At 44.8% G+C, this 19,708-nt stretch overlaps 3 protein-coding genes across 3 annotated transcripts; 2 read left to right on the top strand and 1 right to left on the bottom strand.

The window, feature by feature from the left end:
- Nucleotides 1-363: 363 nt before the first annotated feature.
- Nucleotides 364-3,780, bottom strand: LOC115683623 (pectinesterase 3-like). The gene is made up of 2 exons (XM_030608178.2): nt 2,595-3,780; nt 364-1,193 (listed from the first exon to the last, which is right to left on the bottom strand). Exons 1-2 carry the CDS (start codon nt 3,679-3,681, stop codon nt 514-516), a joined length of 1,767 nt encoding a protein of 588 aa, XP_030464038.2. The 5' UTR covers nt 3,682-3,780; the 3' UTR covers nt 364-513.
- A 3,563-nt stretch (nt 3,781-7,343) lies between these two features.
- Nucleotides 7,344-13,211, top strand: LOC115683622 (pumilio homolog 23). The gene is made up of 11 exons (XM_056320467.1): nt 7,344-7,446; nt 8,154-8,430; nt 8,593-8,956; nt 9,172-9,475; nt 9,747-9,910; nt 10,326-10,469; nt 10,907-11,026; nt 11,254-11,439; nt 11,711-11,859; nt 12,021-12,203; nt 12,453-13,211. The coding sequence occupies exons 2-11, from the start codon at nt 8,177-8,179 to the stop codon at nt 12,904-12,906; spliced, it is 2,322 nt and encodes a 773-aa protein (XP_056176442.1). The 5' UTR covers nt 7,344-7,446; nt 8,154-8,176; the 3' UTR covers nt 12,907-13,211.
- A 4,951-nt stretch (nt 13,212-18,162) lies between these two features.
- On the top strand, nt 18,163-19,207 carry LOC115669303 (uncharacterized). The gene is made up of 2 exons (XM_056320504.1): nt 18,163-18,191; nt 18,440-19,207. Exons 1-2 carry the CDS (start codon nt 18,188-18,190, stop codon nt 18,895-18,897), a joined length of 462 nt encoding a protein of 153 aa, XP_056176479.1. The 5' UTR covers nt 18,163-18,187; the 3' UTR covers nt 18,898-19,207.
- The last annotated feature ends 501 nt before the right edge of the window (nt 19,208-19,708 follow it).

Genomic DNA, 19,708 nt, shown 5'->3' on the forward strand with positions numbered 1-19,708 from the left:
AAAGTACAAGAAGTGGGCCCTTAAACATTTCGGGACCTCTGAACTTAAAACAGATGCTCATGCATGTGGGGCGCACAGGCCCACAGGGGGGTGTCTATGTCAACTTGAAACAGATCACATATTTTCTTTCCCAACACCGGGTGTTTTTAGGGATTGTTGGAGAATAGATCCTTAAACCCCTCAACGGTTGATCTTAAACTTCTGAAGTTAATGTGTTACGACATTTTGCGTATGAGTTACGAAAAAATGTAATGAATTGTGATACGTCCTCGGCGAACTGTACAACCGCCCCTTTACCTCAAGTCACACACACATTCTTCAAACGATGGAACATTAGCTGAGATAAGGAAGGAGAAACTCAAGAAGTGGAACCATTTTTTGTATTGATCAGTGTATAGCACATCAGAAAATCGAAACGCTACAAACAAATTTCAATTTCGATAAATAAAAAAAGAAGGGGGAAAATATTCACTATCGGCACTTTGCGGCCCTACATCATTTACCATTACCGGATTACAAAGCGGCGTCAAACGTCACGCTAGTTTGAGGCAACCACTCGCTCCCTTGGATGAACGACCCCACCGTGAACTTCCCGGCCTCGGTCGCTGTGAGAGCCGACTTATACCCGGCCCACGTGACCCGCTGCGCCGTGCTTGCCCCCGCGCCGCGGTTTTGGTACTCCGCATAGAAGATCGTCCTCGGGGGATCCACGTTGCTGACCCACTCGATCCAGCCCTTGGGGTTCAAGAAGGAGTCGATGGTCGACTGCATAATCACGGTGGTCGAGTAGTCTTTCCAGGGCCTGCCGAGATACGTCGGAGCAGTCACGTTGCCGTTGGCAGTGATACTGCATTTCTGGATCGAGATGCCGGTGTTTTGATTAGGGTCCTTCTTGCCCTGAGCCGTGATGGTGTTGAACTGGTTGTCCAGCGGCTGCCTGGGCTGGATATTGCAGTTCTGGAAGACGACAGCGGAGTTCCCGAATATGAAGTCGATCGTGCCCGTGACGTCGCAGTCGCGGTAGAACTGGCGGTTCGAGTGCGCGTAGAGTGTGTCCTGGTACGCATCGAAGGCGCAGCGGTATATCACCGATAGGTCGGACCCGGACCTGAACGCCACCGCTTGGTGCTTCGCCGCGCCGGCGGTGTTCACGAACCCCATGTCCCTCGCTATGAAGCCTTTACCCGCGACAGCTGGTGAAAAGATCACATCACTTAAGAGTTAGAATTTGACAGTAATATCCACAAAAGAAACATAGATAAAACAATGAAAACAGCACTGGAGCGTGTGGTGGGTTCTTTGACACAATTTAACAAGAATTATGAGTTTCGGTGCTTATTTCTTTTATTTGGTGACTTTTACCAGAATTGGCTCCATGATCGGATGCGGCAATTGCGGGCAAAAGAAACCACAGCAGCCCATAAAAGAGAAAAAGCCATGTTTTCATGCCCGGTTCGGCAACTTTCTTTCACATCAAAGCAGGCAGCAGTAAACAGAACGAGACAGTATTCAGGGAAAACCAAATTCAGCCTCACATGATTCAACCAAATTAACTTGATGCAATCACACGATTTGACTGAAGACCCGTATCTGGTTTTACAAAACGAGGTCTTTTTAAGTAGAGTCTAGCAATTTAGAAAGGAAATACGCTGGTTTTGATTGCTACCACAAGTCAATATCTTCGAGTATCATACTAGCCCCACAAAAGAAAACCAATTCTTTCCTGACTCGGGCAAAGCGATTACGTCCGTTGACCAGGCACCAATCAAGGAGTAGCGGATGGGACCACGTGGGACATGACACGGGCAATTTGTCAGAATTTCACGTTCATTTATGCCAAGCAAGCATGAATGCACATGAGAGGGTAGGGCAGAGACACACCAGACCGACGCACAACCTTTCCCCAATTTTTAATCACCATCAACGGACGACATTTGCGAGTGGGGTGGGGGGGGGGGGGGGGCCTCGCACGAGATCAAGATCATCTTCATGGTGGGGACAGACAAAGAATTCACGAGGTTCGCTGATTTGGTAAGCGATGCGCCCCCACCGGAGCAACACCTTTCCCCTCAGGGAAGGGAAGGGAGGGGAAGGGTCCCGGTTCACACCGCACCATGGATTTTAGCTAAGAATATGGAAAGAACGTTGATGGTGATGATGATGATGATGATGATGATGATGCCTGAACAAAGCAGGGGATCCTATCACAAGTTGCCACCTTGTCAGCGAATCGCATCCCGACAATGGCTACAACATTCGAGTCGGCGTTAGCAATTTTGTTCTTGGTTCCCTCTGTTTAGATATTTTGATTGAAATGGAGAGACGTCACTTTCCATAGGTGAATCGCTTCTCCTACACTGTTTTATGGTACGAATTAGTCTTAAGGTTGTTGGGCTAATCAGCTGAACTTACTTCCAGAGCTCCCAAGTCCTAAATCTTGTGGGATAGTTTTCTTGTGGGTCGGATTTGAATTGGATAGAAGGAAGACGAAAGCGAAATGCCCAATCGATTTGAGGAGGGTGGAGACTAAGGCAGGCGGTTTTCACTTCACACGGCAGAGCAAAATGAAAACAGTTTGTTTATCAGGGACTTACCGAAGGTCGCCGTGCTGAAAGTCGGAGTCCCGTCGACGAAGTTCTTGCTGCCGGTGACGATGGTCTTCGTCTTCCCGTCGCCGTACATCATCACGTTCCACTTGCTCTTTTCCAGCACCACGGTCTCGTTGTAGGTCCCCGCCTTCACGTAGATCACGAACCTCGACACGTTCTTCTTCGGGACGGCGTCCACCGCCTCCTGGATCGTCTTGTAGTCCCCGCTCCCGTCCTGCGCCACCGTCAGGTGCGGCGCCGCCGCCGACGCCTCGTCCTGCAGCAGCCTCCTCTCCGCCGCCCCGAGCCAGCTCGGGAACTCCGACGGCGGCGACGACGATCCGAGCAGCTTCCGGTGGATGGGGATCTTGAAATCGGCCAACAGGCTGATAATCCTGGTCACGATGGCCAGGCTGTTGCTCACGAACTCGGTCGAGTTCTCCATGGCAGCCCTGACGTCGTCGATTAGCGTCGAGTTGATCTCCTGCAGCGAGTCCAGGCAAGTCTCCTGGTCCGTGATCGCCGCGCTCAGCCACGTCTTCATGTCGTTGATCTTCGCCGAGGACAGGATCGAGTCTCCGGCGCCGACCTCCAGCGAAGCGATCGAGTCGTTGAGCCGGTCGACCGCGTCCCCGAACACGCCGGCGCACACGGCGAGCGCCGCCCTGTCCCGGGCGTCCCCGGCATCAACCTTGCTCGCCAGCCGGTCCGCGTAGCCCGGGAGCTTCTGGAGCTCCCCCATCGCGACGGCGAGGGAGAGCTTGAAGAGCTGCTCCGGGTCGGTGACGTTGGCGGTCTCGGCGGCGGAGATGCTGGAGAAGCAGGAGTCGGGGTACTGGGTGACGCTGCACACGGCCTTGAGGGTGGCGGCCGGGGTCAGCTCGGGGGCGGGAGCTGCCGAGCCTCCGTCGTCGTGGCCGGAGCCGCTGCGGCGGTGGACGAGGGCGCCGGCTACGGCGGCGGCGACGACGGCGAGGAGGAGGGCGGCGGAGGCGGCGAGGATGAGGAGGCGGCGGCGGGTGCGCTTGCGGAAGGCCTGCTCCTCCGCCTCGTCCACCTTGCCGTAGCCCTTGAAGGACTTCATGGAATCCATACCTCCTCTTCACCAACCTTCGCAGTGAGAGAGTGTGAAGTGCGGAGTGTTTCTAGAGAGAGAAAGAAGAGAGAGAGAGAGATGATGCTGGGTTTGTTTTTGGAAGGGAGCTGGTGGGAGAGCCTCCATTTTTATATAAGAGAGAGAAAGACAAGCGCAGAGGAGAGAGAATCTCTTTCTCTCTCTCTCTCTAACGACAGGAGAAGAGATTCGCGAAATTTGCTCTTGGGCGGATGCTTCGTTGTTAAGGTTTTCTCACTTTCGAGCGGAAAGTTGTCGTGTGCGCATTAGCCGTCGTGGCAATCGAGGAGTGGACACGTGGCCCCGACCAGCTTAACAACACTTTAATCGATCGCCTCCGTTATTAGCAGCACCTCGCGACTCGCTTACTCAATCATCATGAGCAATGATCTCCTCCCTAGCCTCGAGCTCGAGCTCGGGATGCTCGAACAACTGAACCCAACGTTGGATCGTATGGCGAGCACATCCGCATGTCGCATGGCCGGTGACGCCATGCGTTGGGGGGAGAAGAACGTATGGAAACGCTTCTGATCGTAACATTCTCGTCGCGTGCCTCGTACCGAGAGCGCGAGTTGGGGCATTACTGTACCATTGTTTGTCTTTCCTCGTGGTTATTGAGTCGAGTCTAATCGAGCTCGATACGACTTCAAATCTCGTGTGGGTCCTACATACACCCGAAAATAAAGCGACGTTTGGGATGAAGGTATAATTAGGGTATAGACCCACTTGGGAAACCGTGTTAAGACATCCTTTTCTGAATGTCTTAATCTCCATGGAGTGTTTTGGCCGGCTTGGTGTTTCATGAATGGACATGTTTCCTAAATTAACCGAGGCCGGGTCAGCATAACTGTAATGACAGATTTGGGCTTGAGGCCGCTTCTAGAGGCTGATAAATTCAGTCGTCACTTGCACTTAAAGTTCTAATTTTGTTCTAAGTTTCTAACTATATCCAGTCCTTAATTTTTTTTCAATTAAGTTCTAAGTTTGTTTTTTGAACAAAAAAAATGACGAGCCATAACTTCTTTTCTCTATAAATGAAATCCCTGAAGTCATTTCCTCACCCTTTTATAGTAAACCTCGAGTAACATTGGTATTCGAATATCGAGTATCGAGCAAAAATAACACGGGCTTCGTAAATGACCGTAGCGTCCCAGTCACGGGAACCGATTTCCTGGCAAGGCAATTCCCAAGAAAATTGTTGTTAGACGAGTTACTCGTAATCAGGGGTGAACGGTTCTAGGATAGACAGTTTCTAGACCTGAAATCTGGAACATATCCTATCGGGATCAATTTCCGATTTTTTTAACATGGATCCTGCCCTGTAGACTCTGGAACTGACCATGTTAGCCCGGTCTGATTCCAAGGTCTACCCAAGAATTGCACAATTTTTTTCTTTCATTTTTTATTCCTTGAAAAGATAAACTTTAGGAAGACGTGGCAACAATAAGAATATAAGATGCAAGGTAAAACTAACAAACCGGTTATAGTCCGGTACTAAATCGGGAACCCGATCAGAATCGACCAAGTACGGTCAATCTGATCCCATTCCAGGGTATAGCCTAAATCTGTGCTCACCTCTACGCAGTTAAACGCGAGACAAAAAGTTTGCGGTACCATTTTACGTATCCTTTATTTATTTCTTTTTAAAGAACCCGCCTTGATTTATCTTAGATTTGTTCAAATAATTCAATCACGAGAACGCGATATTATGCCATGGGACGACCCGGATGCTCCTGCGAGCGGTCCAATTGGCGTCCCGCCGCTATGTCTTGGATTCCCAGCCACGTGCGAAGGCGACGCAGGCAAAAGCTCGCGCGGCCTATACAGCCCCACACGAGATCTGGCTCTGGAAAAACCACCAGATGTCCTCATCGAAACATCAACTGTTTTTTTGACCAATTCGCGATCTGAACTTTGTCTTGGTCTGGTTCTGTTCCGGTACATCATCGGCACTAATTGAGCATCGAGCAGCGATCCGTTCCTCCCAATTTGTCCGTAATCATCGGACCAGCGCGCGTTAGAATTTATTTTGAGAAAGATGAATGATTTGAAAAATATTTTTCTAAAATGATAGCTTGAGATAATTTATCGGTGGAATTTTTTTTTTCGTTATTGACAACTATTTATATCTGAACATTTTCTTCGTGAGCAATGGAATTATTTTTCGTTTCTTTCTTTTTTATAAGGGATACAATACATCACTTTTAGGAGAATATCTTTCGAATCATTCATTTTTCGTAAAACAAATGGAGACTAAATAAGGTCGAATGATACCCGCTCGAACCGCCACGAAACGATTGTCGGAGATTTGGCGAAGGAGCTTGACATGAAAAAGTATCGTCTTTTGGTTATCTCGAAACGATGGTTTGAATAATAGTAAGCTATTATCTCGGATTATCCTTGTGGCGTTGGTTTTAGTGGCCAGAAGATGGACAAAATTGAGCGGACTAGGCATGCAACCGCGATGCATAGCACTGAATTCAGTCGATCGCCTGTTCTTTTGGCTATCTCCCCGGGCTTTTACTTGTGTTTTATCTCGGAGATTAAGTTCGTCATGAAGGAGATTCAAAGTCATCCTATCTATGGTAAAAAAAAAATAATACTAGATGTACACAGTAAAATGCACACTTTATTCTTTGATCACGTGAATTCCACTTGAAGATCACCGAATCTAACCACTAAAGATGCATTAGGTGATTTTACTTAGCGCTCCTAAAACCTATCGTGTATAATTTACTCTCATCTTATTGAGAAAGCCACTTAAATTCCACGTAGAAATCTGTTCTTCTTATTAATCGATCATAATGAGAAAAACAGAGGAAGAAAGAAATTAGAAAGTCGGGCAGTCAAGTGCACGATAGTGCATGTTCGTGTCAAATCCCCTCAATATAAAAATCGCCGGCCAGCCAAGGTCAACTTCATACGTATGCATGCTTTCGTCTCTATTGATTAATTTAAGCTAGGCATCTTTTTCTTTGACAAATGATCGGATAAATAGCCAAGATTTTAATTCATTTTTTAATTGTCTACTTAATCGAATGATTTAGCAAATTAATTGTTTTTTTTTTCACTTAATTGATGCATTAATTATCGACACTGGTCTGGAGTCATCAAGCGGGCTCTCAGCGAGTCACGCCCTTAATTAAGATTTACGAACTTAGAGAGGAAAATAATATCGCATAGCCCGTAGATCATGTAAGTCAAAGTGCATTTCCATTATGAGTTGGACCGACGTGCGTGAAGATTAATCGGAACCATTTGAGGATGTGAAAACTCGCGACGATTCACGCAATTATTTCATATAGTTTGCGCACGTACACACATATATTTTTAATATATAGTTCAAGTGATATGATATCCACCGGACGCGAACCAAAAAAGATATTTGAATTGGTCAACGGCGAAATTGAATTATCTAAAGTAGCATTAGCTGGGCGTATATCCGTACACGTTATTTCGTTCTATGTAAATTATTTAGACGGTCCGGGTCGGACCTCATCCGGGCCGGGAGGCCCGTGTAACGGATGGGCTTATGTTCGGTTGCATAAAGTCGAGCCCACGATCGGACCGGGCCGAGAGCCGGCCCACTAGAGCCCTCGGTCCGAGCGATCTTCTGCTTCTTCTTCTTCCGTCTCCTCCTGGTTCGTTCCTGCCTTAGTACCGCGCCGTTCAATCTCGAGGTCGCTTGCTTTGCAGTTGCGGTTCAGGCTTCCCGGTCGCCGACGCAGCTTCAAGTTCTCGGAGGTAAATCCTCGTTCCTCGTTCCTGCGAACTGCTGTTGTTGTTGTCGTCGGTGCTGTTTTCCGACGTTTCGCTTCTCCTTCCGTTCTCCCGCCGCGATGTCTTCTCCGTCTACGTAGCTTCGTGTCTTCTGTTATGGCTTCAGTTGCCTGCTGAGTTTGATGCTCTGTGATCTCCATTCTCGCGGTTTCGTTGGTTTCGGGAGCTTGTACGTTGTCCGCGCTTGCTTACTGTTGGTCTGAGTTGGGTTGTAACGGCCGTGCTGTAGGGCCTGCTTGTTCGCGAGGAGTTTCCAGTTTTCCAAGTGTTGGTAGTTCGAGAGTGACGTGCTTTCGTCGTTTCCTGTTCGATTTAAGCGTGCTCGTTCTTTGTTGTGGCATTCTTTGTAGTTTAATGTAATCATACAGGCATCCTTATTGATTGCTTGGTTTTCAGTTTAATGTGTTGATTGATCAGAGAAGCAAATATTTTGGTTCTGGAGTATTCGAACATTAGGTTTTTCCATGCTTGGCTGTCTATGCCTCGCTGAATTCGGATTACATATATATCTTACACAGATTTGATGCTCGTGTTGCTTATGTTAATTACTCATGCGAGTGTATTCGTGCATAACGTGTCCTGTAAATTGGCTCTCTCTCTCTCTCTCCTAATTACTTTCAGCAATCTTAATTTATCTTATCTCTTGGCAATTACGATGCTGTCTACCGTAGAGGCTGCTACCATCAAGGGGCGCATGGTTTCTGTTGGTTCAAAAGTTTTACAATCGAGAAGGCACAAAGTTCATAGTTCGGTGGAAGATAGACCCATGGGTGAGGAAAATAGGTCACATAAGTCAGCGAGAAGGAAACAAGGCATGAACAGGAGAGCAAAAGAAGGCGATTTTGGATCCGGTGGAGATGGTTTTGGGAAATCTTCGCATGGCTCTGGCAAACACGCGAAGTTCTTGAAAGGACAGGATACTAAGATTCCTAAATCCCCAATTATAAGGTGATTGGTCTTTGGAGTTAATTTGATGCTTGATGATGGTGCATTTGTGTACTTGTGAATGTTAGGCTTCTTATCGAACCATTCATGTTTTGGTGATTTGTTAACGCGAACTCCTAGGTTCTATGGTTATGGACGATAATTGCATGACTGACTTCCTTGCAGGAAACAAGTGGACCCTATGACGACAAAATACTTTTCAGATATTGCTAATCTTTTTGAAAGTAATGAAGTTGAATTAGAGGAAAGATCTGTAATATGTGGTAATGCTCTTGAAGAAACTAGAGGCAAAGAATATGAACTGGCAACTGATTACATCATAAGCCACATTTTGCAAAGTCTCCTTGAGGGCTGTGATGTGGACCATCTTTGTGGCTTTCTTCGAAGTTGTTCGAGGGTCTTTCCTCTCATTGCAATGGATAGATCTGGTTCTCATGTTGCTGAAACAGCTCTAAGGTCTATAGCTACGCATCTTCAAGACGAAGAGACCTATTCTGCAATTTTGGAGACCTTAACAATGATATGCAAGGTATAATTTAGTTTTTTAACTATCTGTTTGGATGAAAGAGCTAGCACCCAGAATTATATATGTTCGGCGGAAACTCTTTCGACCTATTTGTTTAAAGTGGCTTGTTTGTCAGCAAATCATATCACAAGATTGTGCATTCTCCTGACTATGATTGATTAGATGAACTAATATGGTTGTTCAGTCTTTCATGGAAAATAACCTCTCATGCCTGTCAGGTGATTGTCGAGAACCCTGCTGACTTGATGTATAACTGCTACGGCTCACATGTTCTTCGAAGACTTCTTTGTCTTTGCAAAGGAGTATCATTAGATTCTGCAGAGTTTCAGGGAACGAAGTCCTCGACAAATGTAGCAGAGCGCTTGAATCTTAAGACATCTTGCCCTAATGAGCATGCCCAGCAGAAACTTGGCCATGGATTTCCAGGTTTATTGAAAGATCTTATCACTGGGATGCTTAATTACACTGCAGATGATAAGAGCGTGCTAGTTGATCAGTTTGGCAGTTTGGTCCTCCAGGCATGTCTCTGGTATACCCTCCTAATGTTTCTCTGTTTTTCATTTGAAGCTGGCGTAGTGTTGATGACGGCTCCTTGGGATCTGTACTAATAGTTCCCAATCCATTGAAGGCGTGTGTGGAGGGGTAGAGAGAGAGAGTGAGAGTGAGAGAGAGGGAAGGGGGGGGGGGGGGGGGTTCATTTGGATGGATGATTGAGTTGACTTCTTTTTATCTGTTTGTCATTATCACTGACAAGGTCATCCTGAATATTGACTCGTTTTATCATGGCAGACAGTTTTGAAGCTATTAGCGGGGGATGATGAAGAGTTGGGGCAGATGATACCTATTCTTCTTGGTTGCAACAAAGAAAATATTGCGGAAGGGAACACCATTGAAACGACTGTGGGGCATAAAGTGAAAAATCATATGATAGAAACTTCATACAGTCATTTATTGGAGGTAAGATGCCTAAAATTGTTTTCTTCATTATTGTCGTCTTATATCTTCTTCCGAGTCTTTGCTTTGGTGACTATTAATTCATGGTTCAAGGGAGTTTGTCTTTATTATGTAATTCCCTCATTGTTGACTTTTATATAGGCAAGTACAGTGCTGCCTGAAAATCTATACCATCAGCAGTTTTCTACACTCTGGACAATATATAGTCACTTATTATGTTCCACTGCAGTCAGTAGTGTAATTTCACCGATCATCAGTGTCCACATCTTTTTAAAAGGCTAATGGCCTAATGATAGGAATGACAACCACGTGCTCACTATAACGTCCCATACACGCTTTCACATGTACCTTTGACTTTGGTAGTACTCTTTTAGTTCTATGTACTGAACCGTTCCTTTTTTCCCTGCATAACTTGCAGGTCATTCTGGAAGTGGCTCCTGAATACTTGTACGATGATATGTTCAACAAGATATTTAGGAATTCATTGTTTGAGATGTCTTCTCATCAATGTGGGAGCTTTGTCGTTCAAGCGCTGATTTCCAAGGCGAGGCATGAAGAGCAAGTACGCCTCCCTAGATGCTACTGGCCAATTTATGTTTTTCATTTTCCACATTGGCTAATATTTTTTATGCTTTTCTTTACCTAGAAGACTTATTTTATTGCATAATTCTTTTCCTTTTCTTCAGATATATTATCCTGCTCCTTTTACATCTTTTCTAGTGTGAATATTTTTTAGTTACATATATGTTTACTCTGTCTCGTCCAATTCTGTCTCCATAGATGCCACTGGCCATTTTATGTTTTTAAATTTTCAAGCTTGGCAAATCATTTTTGCGCATATCTTTACTTAGAAGACTCATTTAATTGCATGGTTCCTTTTGACCGACTGGTTTTTCTTTTCCTTCTTCTTCAGCTATATTGTACTGCACCTTTTACATCCTTTCAAGTAGTGTGAATTTTTTTTAGTTTCATAAGTTTTCTCTCTGTCTTGTCCATCAGATGGAGTTGATCTGGGGGGAACTTGGAACAAAGTTTATGGATCTTCTCGAGATGGGAAGGTCAGGAGTTGTTGCTTCGCTTATGGCTGCAAGTCACCGGCTTCACACCCATGATTATAAGGTTTGTTACATTCGAGGCAGTTTTTGCACATACCTGCTTAACAAGATAGCCAAGGGAGCCTTGTCCAGTAGCCATGGCCAAAGCACATGCTTTTCTATTGTATGCCTATTTGGGTTTAGCTCAATTAATAGATCTTGCTTGTTGAGTACCTTGATATCCAGTCTCACAAGTGAGAACTATTATTTTTTGTGCATTTCGGTTTTTGATTTCCCATTCTTGTTTGACAGTGTTGTCAGGCTATTGCCACTGCAGTTTGTTCAGCAGATGACCCCCCGGCATGTATTGTTCCTCGGATATTGTTTCTTGATAGTTACTTCCGCTGCCAAGATCAATCCAGTTGGAAATGGCCAGCTGGTGTGAAAATGCATGTGATGGGTTCTCTGATTCTGCAGGCAGTTTTCAGATGTCGCAATGTATGTTCTATTTCTTGCATTTTAAGGTGCTTTTTCCTGGTATCAATCTCCCCATCCAGCTGGGTTTTATATGTATAACTGCAGTTACTTGTATGCCTTCTAGTAAAGTTTGATTGTTGCTGATAATCTAGCATCTTTTAGCTGTCCGCACTAGAAATCCACTTAGTTTTTCATCCATCAAAACTCATGTTATGCTCCCAAGACAATGAGTATTAATTGAAATTCTCCTGCTCCTTATTCAAATCATTATTTTGGAATACCTGGTGTGCAGGAATACATACAGCCTTTTCTCGCTAGCATTACATCGATGGAAGTAGACCATCTGATGGAAGCAGCTAAAGATTCTGCTGGCGCACATGTTATTGAAGCTTTTCTTGATTCAAGTGCTTCTGGAAAACATAAGCGCAAACTGATTCTGAAGTATGTGGTCTCTCCACTTCCATGGTCACAACAAATTCACATGCGTGCATTTGCAGTATTTCTTGGGATTTGAATCTTCTGGCTTCCTATATCTCTGCTCAATTAAACTCTAATGTGGCTTTCATATAAGGAATTACAATTTGCCTGGGTTGTTTATGAAGGTTACAGGGACATTATGGAGAGCTTTCAATGCACTCAAGTGGTTATTTTACTCTTGAAAAGTGCTTCACTGCCAGTAATGTCTCACTCAGAGAGGCTATAGTATCCGAGTTGTCAGTTGTGCGGAATGAGCTCTCCAGGACCAAACACGGGCCTCACCTCTTGAGAAAGCTTGACATTCATGGGTGAGTTAAAATATCCTGTTTAAGATATGGAGATTGAACTATGCTTCGTCCTTTAGTTGTATGTTGCTTATATCAAGGTGGCGAATCGAATTTGGTCTTGTATCTTTGTAACGATATTTAGTTGTGTCTTGAGAAATTTCGCCCATATATGTTGATCTTGTATCTAGTTACGATCTCAATTTACCCTTTGGTGATCATTTTCACAGATGTGAAAAACTGAACCTTATCGTGTTTGCTTTATTGCAACAGATACGCATCACACCCGGATCAATGGAGGTCAAGACAAGCATCAAAACAGACAGCTTATAATGAATTTCGGGCCATATTTGGCTCAAGCGGAACCAAATCTTCTGGAGATGACAGCTTTCCTACAGACACTAACACTTCCAAACGAGCATCACGTACTGCAGACATAAAGCAAATGAGAAAATATATTGACTCTCGCCTGAGTTCCGCTGCACCGTCCTTGTTGAAGTTCGATTTTAAGCAACATGAAAAAAGAGCTGAACATCATAGTTACAAAGGAAATGACTCGAAGAAGAGAAAGGGTCCTGGTGAATTCAGCAGTGCCCATGTTGCCAGTAAAGCTACTGAGAAGGAAGCCGAGAATGAGAGACCCTTCAACTCTTTTGACAAGTCAGATAAGAAACGGCGCAGAAAAGATGACCCTTCAAAGGTTTCTAAAAAGAAACCAAAGAAATGATGATCACTTGGCTTTCCTTTTGCCAGACGTCGTAATATCTGCCTTTAAGCTGAATATTGTTAAGTTCTTTTATTGTCTCCACTTTTTGCATCTTTTTTGTAACCTTAAGTTATTAAGTCTGTTTAGCTGAGAGTCTGAGACTCTAGTGCTTCCAAATAGTTGATGGTCACATTTCACTGTGTAGCTGCACTATGAGCACAGAGAATCATATTTCATAGTAGAAAACCATGTATTTACATTCGTCAAAGATGGCATTCTGTTGAGAGTTCCCCCAGACAAAAGAAATCGTATTCTTTCACTATCAATTTCGGTACAACTGGCCTAGAGTCGAAATCTACTGTGAGTCTACAAAACTGAATAAAAAGGAAATGCAGGGAAATATATGTGATTGACCTTGATCTTTCAGCTCCTGTGTCTTTTAGCCTTGTCCTGGAGGAACCAGGACCTTCTCTATGAGAAAGTCATCCCGGATAGAAGATGGAAGGTCTTTCAAATGGGTGGAGATGCCGAGGCAGGCGACAAGAGTGATTACTTGTTCTGTATAGGGTTGGATGTGCTCGGAGGTATGCGCCGGAAGCTCGAGCCGACTTTCTCGTGAGGACTCTTCCCGTCTGTCGGCATTTCCTGAGAAGCCGGCTCCTTGCCGGATTGCGAAGAGCTTCGTTGTGTCAAAACTCGACCCTCGACGCGAAGCTCGCACGGGAAAGAAGGAAGAATCAGCAGTAGCAAGGTAAGTGCAGCCACTTCTCTGGATTTGAGTCTCATGGTTCCAAGGAAATGCTCTCAATAACACAAGAACCTATGTATCTGCTTCTCTTGTTCAAGGGAGGATGTCTTTTTCAAAGTAATGATGGGAAAAAAAGACCACTGTTGATGAGCGTGTCTGTTTAATCTCTGGGATTTATATACCCATCATCTGCCATTTCTTCAAAATTAGGTCGCTGTAGAGATTTTTACGAGATCCGGTGCCAGTGGGATCATGTGATTATGTTTGACTGTTTCATACTGCTGTTGCATCACTCTGACCTTTCAGATTCGGCTGGGGGGTTCGATTTAAACCTCACCAGAAATCACGTGATGAGTCACGTGATTATTTTATTAGTCCTGATGCTGCATTTGTTAATTCGGGCTTCACAGTGCTCAGTGCACATCGGATCCTTCAAAGCTCATGTGGGGGGGATAGAAACTGTAACTCAGTAGTTCCCTCTCGATAATAACTCATCGGTTTCTGCCTGAACTCAACAATTTACAAACTGGGGGATTTGAGCAGGATTTGGGTTCACTTACCTCGGATTCTGATGACGTGTACGGGCCCTTGGCCATAGACCTGGTCAAAGAGACACACAGCAAGGTCACTGTCTCGGTCAATGCAATAGAACGATTTCTAATCAGGATTTACATTGTGATTAGTATATGCCAAGTTACCGATGAGGTTTTGCTCGTTCATTCAGGAAGAACTGGCCGGTCAAGCGGTGACCCTATTGCTCAGACGAGTGTACCTTTCATTGGCTTGCGATCCAATGACTAAGGTTTTATCGACTAGTAGGATGTTCCTTTTGTCGAGATTCTTGTAGAAAACCTCTTGTTACTCTTTATTTGTTTTTCGACCTTTATCGACAATTTGCATACATCTTCAAACGACCAATAAGGTTGAAGTTCAACCAAATCAGCAATTTCTCGATTCATTCCACCGAGGAATCGAGCGATGGTTTGCTTCGGAACTTCTAGAACTTTGCACCTCATCTTGAGTTGTCCAAACTCTCGGATGTATTCTTCAATGCTCATCCCTTGTTGTTTTAGTGAATTCAGCTTGAGGAGCAAGTCTTGCTTATAGTTGTTGGGCTAGAATCTCTTCTTCATCAACTTCTTGAGTTTATCCCAAGACTTAATTCGGCCTTTTCCTTCCCTGAGTCGCTGATGCTTTATATTCTCCCACCATAGAGAAGCATATTTGGTTAGTTTCAACATAGCAACCTTGCATCTCTTCTCTTCTGAGTAGGACTTGAAGTCAAAAACTCGTTCGATGGCATGTAGCCAATCAACAAAGTCGTCGAAATTGAGACTACACTCAAACTCGAGTGCCTCCGCTTTTATCTCACGATCATCCTCCTTATGCCTCCCTCTTCTTCTCTGGACTCGGTATTGCGAATCACTAGACTAGTGGAGTTGGATTCGTCACTAGAGCTTCGACGAGAATCTGAATCGTCACGTCGATGTCGATCATTAGGATGCCTTGCTGGTTGTCCTTGTCTTGCCGGATCTTCAAGAAGGTTAAGGACTATCTCCATTTGTTGTTGGAGATTCTGAATAGCACGATCTCACCTTTCGTTGTGCGTCTGCTCCAAGGTCAAACCTCTAGGAACCTGTTCATCCATGTTGAGAATGAATTGAACAAAAGGAATCACTCAAATGAGTTCAACCTTAAGCTCTGATACCAACTTGATGCGTGTGTGGGCGAGTGATTCTGGAAATGGGGTTTTCTGAGTTATGTGTATGGACGTAGTCATGGCCACGGGCCGGTTTTGGCTCGGAAACGGCCCGGGTCAAACCCGGGACCGGCCCGTTGACCGGGCCCGCGGTTCGGAATCGGAACCGGCCCGTGGCCTACGGGCCTGGTTCCGGTTCCAAAAAAAAAAAAAAAAACTGCTGCTGCAGCCTGCATTGATCTCTCTCTCTCTCTCTCTCTCACGTGCTCTGCATCTTCTCCTTCTCCTTCTCCTTCTCCTTCTTCTTCTTCTCCTCCGAGGCTCCGCCAACCCCCTGTCTTCCCAGATCTGACCGTCGCCGCCGTCGCCCCCGCCCATGGCCGCAGCCGCCGACGCCGACGCCGACGCCCCCTCCTCCTTCCCCCTCGCTACCCTGCGCCTCCTCCCTTTTTCTCCTCCACCGGGTCCGCCCACCCCCTGTCTCTCCAGATCCGACCCCCGCCGCCGCCCATGGCCGCAGCTACCGACGCCCCCTCCTCCTCCCCTCCTCCCGACCCCGGAGGAGGAGGACCCCCCACTCCTCCTCCCCGTCCCCGTCCCCGTCCCCCTCCCAGCCCCCTCCTTCTCCCCCTCGCCGCCGCCCCCGTCTCCCGCTTCATCTCCTCGCCGCCTTGAACCCCGCCTCCGCCACCGTGGCCAAGGCCGCGAAGCCCGAGCGACGACCGACGGAGACCAGGCCTGCAATTTTTTTTTATAATTTATTTAATTAATTTTTAAATTACGAACCGGAACCGGAACCGGAACTGGCCCGGAACCGCCGGTTCCAGTTCATACGTGGCCACGAACCGGAACCGGCGGTTCCTGAATCGTGGCCATGACTATATGGACGGGTGTGTGTTTGCGGAATAGTTATCGAAGGGTAAAAGGAAACCGAAGGATAGGTTACGATTGACACCAAGGTATAAAGGACGCGCCACCAACCGACGATGAAAACCGGGATTGACGAAGTTCACCACCGAGGCTTAAAGGACAAGCCACCCGCCAATGTTACAGGATTTCGAGATAGGAAAAACTCACCACCAGGGCTTAAAGGGAAACCACCAGCCGAGAATAAAGTGCTTATTGGCTCACCATTGAGGAGTAATCCACTCTCCAAGGATAAAGAAACCGATTTAGGAGTTATCCACTCTCTAAAGATGGTCACTCATGTAGAGGAAAATCTCATGTATTTCATTCAACAAAGTCTTGTCTTCTTACATTGGAGGACTCTCCTCTATTTATGAGGGAACTAAGAAATAATCGAACATTAAAAGACATGAGATTTGCCCAACAATTTAAGGACTTAGGAACTAGAAAGCATTGAATACCTAGAAACTAAGAACTTTGACTCTTGAGACTCACAAATTAATCAAGACCTAGGAACTTAAAAATGCATTGATGGCACATGGAGACTTGAAATCTTGAGCCTTGCACTTGATCTCCCAAAATTCGTGCTTCAGCCTTGATGAGATGATAACTACCTCATTAAGTCAGCATATGTCATAGAAACTTGCTTAGAACAACCTCTCATCGATATATTATCAATCCGTATTGAAATCAGCTACTAAGCCTGTCGAGAAGATATTGGATTTCTGAATGGCAATATAGACATATTGACAAGAGTCTTACCGATAAGATTGATAAGAGAAAAAGCCTCATCTTTGGCTTTGTCAGTTTATCGACAAGAGTCTTATTGATAAACAAGAGTTTCACCGATAAGATTAAAGAAGAATCGATCCCCTTTAATTGATGGCCTCCTTGTCGATAATCCATCGAAGCAAGTTATGACCGAATTCTACCTTAGATTGAATGAGCACCGATGATACTGACTTTGTTGATGGACTTAAGTTAGATGGTCCCGCACCAATGACCCGCGCAAATTTCGGGTCCTTAACAATTGGCCGCGACTCATAAGCTAAGTCTCATCACCTTCTCTTACGAAAGCTCTTTCTCCTAACAAAACTCGAGGCCTATGGGTCATTCCGAACAATTGGTCGATGATGTCATTAGACATTCCTAAAATTATGGTATCAGACTTTGCAAGTAATCTAAAGTGCTTTTCTGAATAAGAATCAATTGCGACAATCCAAACCACCACAAATAAATAGACTAACACAAAGTCGCAACAGAACCATACAAATAAATCTAAATGGATTTGGTTGACTAACTCGTTGACCCAGCGCCACTCCACTCTCCACATGCTCTACATGCACCTTCTTTTTTCCCCCTCTTTTGCGCATTTTTTCTTATTTTTGGGTGGCTATTTAAAAACATATATTCACAAGAAGAAGAAATCCTTGCCATGGCATAAAGAGTTACGTTCTCTAGTGCACTGCTCGACAACAATTCTACATTTTGACATAAAAATGGCATTTTTCTACTCGCATTGATCTTTTATTTACAATAAATTTAATATGTAAAGATACCTTTTGCATTTAATTTAAATCTTTCATGCATCGTAATTTTCAAAATAATACCAGAATACATAAATTAGCCTTGATAAAAACTTGACAGAGCATATTTCATAATAAATGTATTTGGACAATTATCTGGCAGCTCCCCACCCTCCCCAAAGTGCGGTTTTTTAATGTATAGTGTGTGCCAAAATGCTCTACCATTGAAAGAAAATCTATATAAGAGATAAATAGTACCCAATCCGCTTTGTCCGCTGCGCCGGAGAACCGGTACACTTGTGATAAATTTGTCGTGAACTAATTTTTTTTACTACGAAAAACACCAAACTGGTATACCCACGATAAATTTACCCAAACTAATTCATTGACCACCAGTAGACCTCTTGAGAAAGCTTGACATTCATGGGTGAGTCAAAATATCCTATTTAAGATAGGAGATTGAACGATGCTTCGTCCTTTAGTTGTAGGTTGCTTATATCAAGGTGGCTAATCGAATTTGGTCTTGTATCTTTGTAACGATATTTAGTTGTGTCTTGAGAAATTTCGCCCACATCTGTTGATCTTGTATCTAGTTACGATCTCGATCTACCCTGTGGTGATCATTTTCACAGATGTGAAAAAATGAACCTTATCGTGTTTGCTTTATTGCAACAGATACGCATCACACCCGGATCAATGGAGGTCAAGACAAGCATCAAAACAGACAGCTTATAATGAATTTCGGGCCATATTTGGCTCAAGTGGAGCCAAATCTTCTGGAGATGACAGCTTTCCTACAGACACTTGACACTTCCAAACGAACATCACGCACTGCAGACATAAAGCAAATGCGAAAAGATATTGATTCTCGCCTGAGTTCCGCTGTACCGTCCTTGTTGAAGTTCGATTTTGAGCAACACGAAAAAAGAGCTGAACGTCATAGTTACAAAGGAAATGATTTGAAGAAGAGAAAGGGTCCTGGTGAATTCAGCAGTGCCCATGTTGCCAGTAAAGCTACTGAGAAGGAAGCCGAGAATGAGAGACCCTTCAACTGTTTTGACAAGTCAGATGAGAAACGGCGCAGAAAGGATGACCCTTCAAAGGTTTCTAAAAAGAAACCAAAGAAATGTTGATTACTTGGCTTTCCTTTTGCCAGACGTCGTAATATGTGCCTTTAAGCTGAATATTGTTGAGTTCTTTTATTGTCTCCACTTTTTGCTTCTTTTTTGTAACCTTAAGTTATCGAGTCTGTTTAGCTGAGAGTCTGAGGCTTAAGTTCTTACAAGGAGTTGATGGTCACATTTCACTGTGTAGCTGCACTATGAGCACAGAGAATCATATCTCATAGGAGAAAACCATGTATTTACATTCGTCAAAGATGGCATTCTGAGAGTTCCCCCAGACAAAAGAAATCGTATTCTTTCACTATCAATTTCGGTACAAGTGGTCTAGAGTCGAAATCTACTGTGAGGCTACAAAACTGAATAGGTTTCTACTGAATAAAAAGGAAATGCAGGGAAATTTATGTGATTGACCTTGATCTTTCAGCTCCTGTGTCTTTTAGCCATGTCCTGGAGGAACCAGGACCTTCTCTATGAGAAAGTCATCCTGGATAGAAGATGGAAGGTCCTTCAAACGGGCGGAAATGCCGAGGATGGCGACGAGACTGATTACTTGTTCTGTATAGGGTTGGATGTGCTCGGAGGCATGCGCCGAAAGCTCGAGCCGACTTTCTCGTAAGGACTCTTCCCGGCTGTCGGCATTTCCTGAGAAGCCGGCTCCTTGCTGGATTGCGAAGAGCTTCGTTGTGCCAAAACTCGACCCTCTACAAGAAGCTCGTGCGGGAAAGAAGAAAGGATCAGCAGCAGCAGCAAGGTAAGTGCAGCCACTTCTCTGGATTTGAGTCTCATGGTTCCAAGGAAATGGTCTCAGTAACACAAGAAC

This window comes from Syzygium oleosum, unplaced genomic scaffold (genome assembly GCF_021117445.2).
Source record: "Syzygium oleosum isolate NSW1041296 unplaced genomic scaffold, Sole_v2.1 Sole_v2.20, whole genome shotgun sequence".
In the NCBI taxonomy this organism is placed as follows: Eukaryota; Viridiplantae; Streptophyta; class Magnoliopsida; order Myrtales; family Myrtaceae; genus Syzygium; species Syzygium oleosum.

Bases quoted from the DNA above. Each gene is read 5' to 3' on its own strand.
- LOC115683623 (XM_030608178.2), bottom strand. From the start codon at position 3,681: ATGGATTCCATGAAGTCCTTCAAGGGCTACGGCAAGGTGGACGAGGCG. The intron at 1,194-2,594 runs GTAAGTCCCTGA...TCTTTTCACCAG, and splicing joins TTTCAGCACGGCGACCTTCG to CTGTCGCGGGTAAAGGCTTC.
- LOC115683622 (XM_056320467.1), top strand. From the start codon at position 8,177: ATGGTTTCTGTTGGTTCAAAAGTTTTACAATCGAGAAGGCACAAAGTT. The intron at 9,476-9,746 runs GTCTCTGGTATA...CATGGCAGACAG, and splicing joins CAGTTTGGTCCTCCAGGCAT to TTTTGAAGCTATTAGCGGGG. The intron at 11,440-11,710 runs GTATGTTCTATT...CCTGGTGTGCAG, and splicing joins CAGTTTTCAGATGTCGCAAT to GAATACATACAGCCTTTTCT.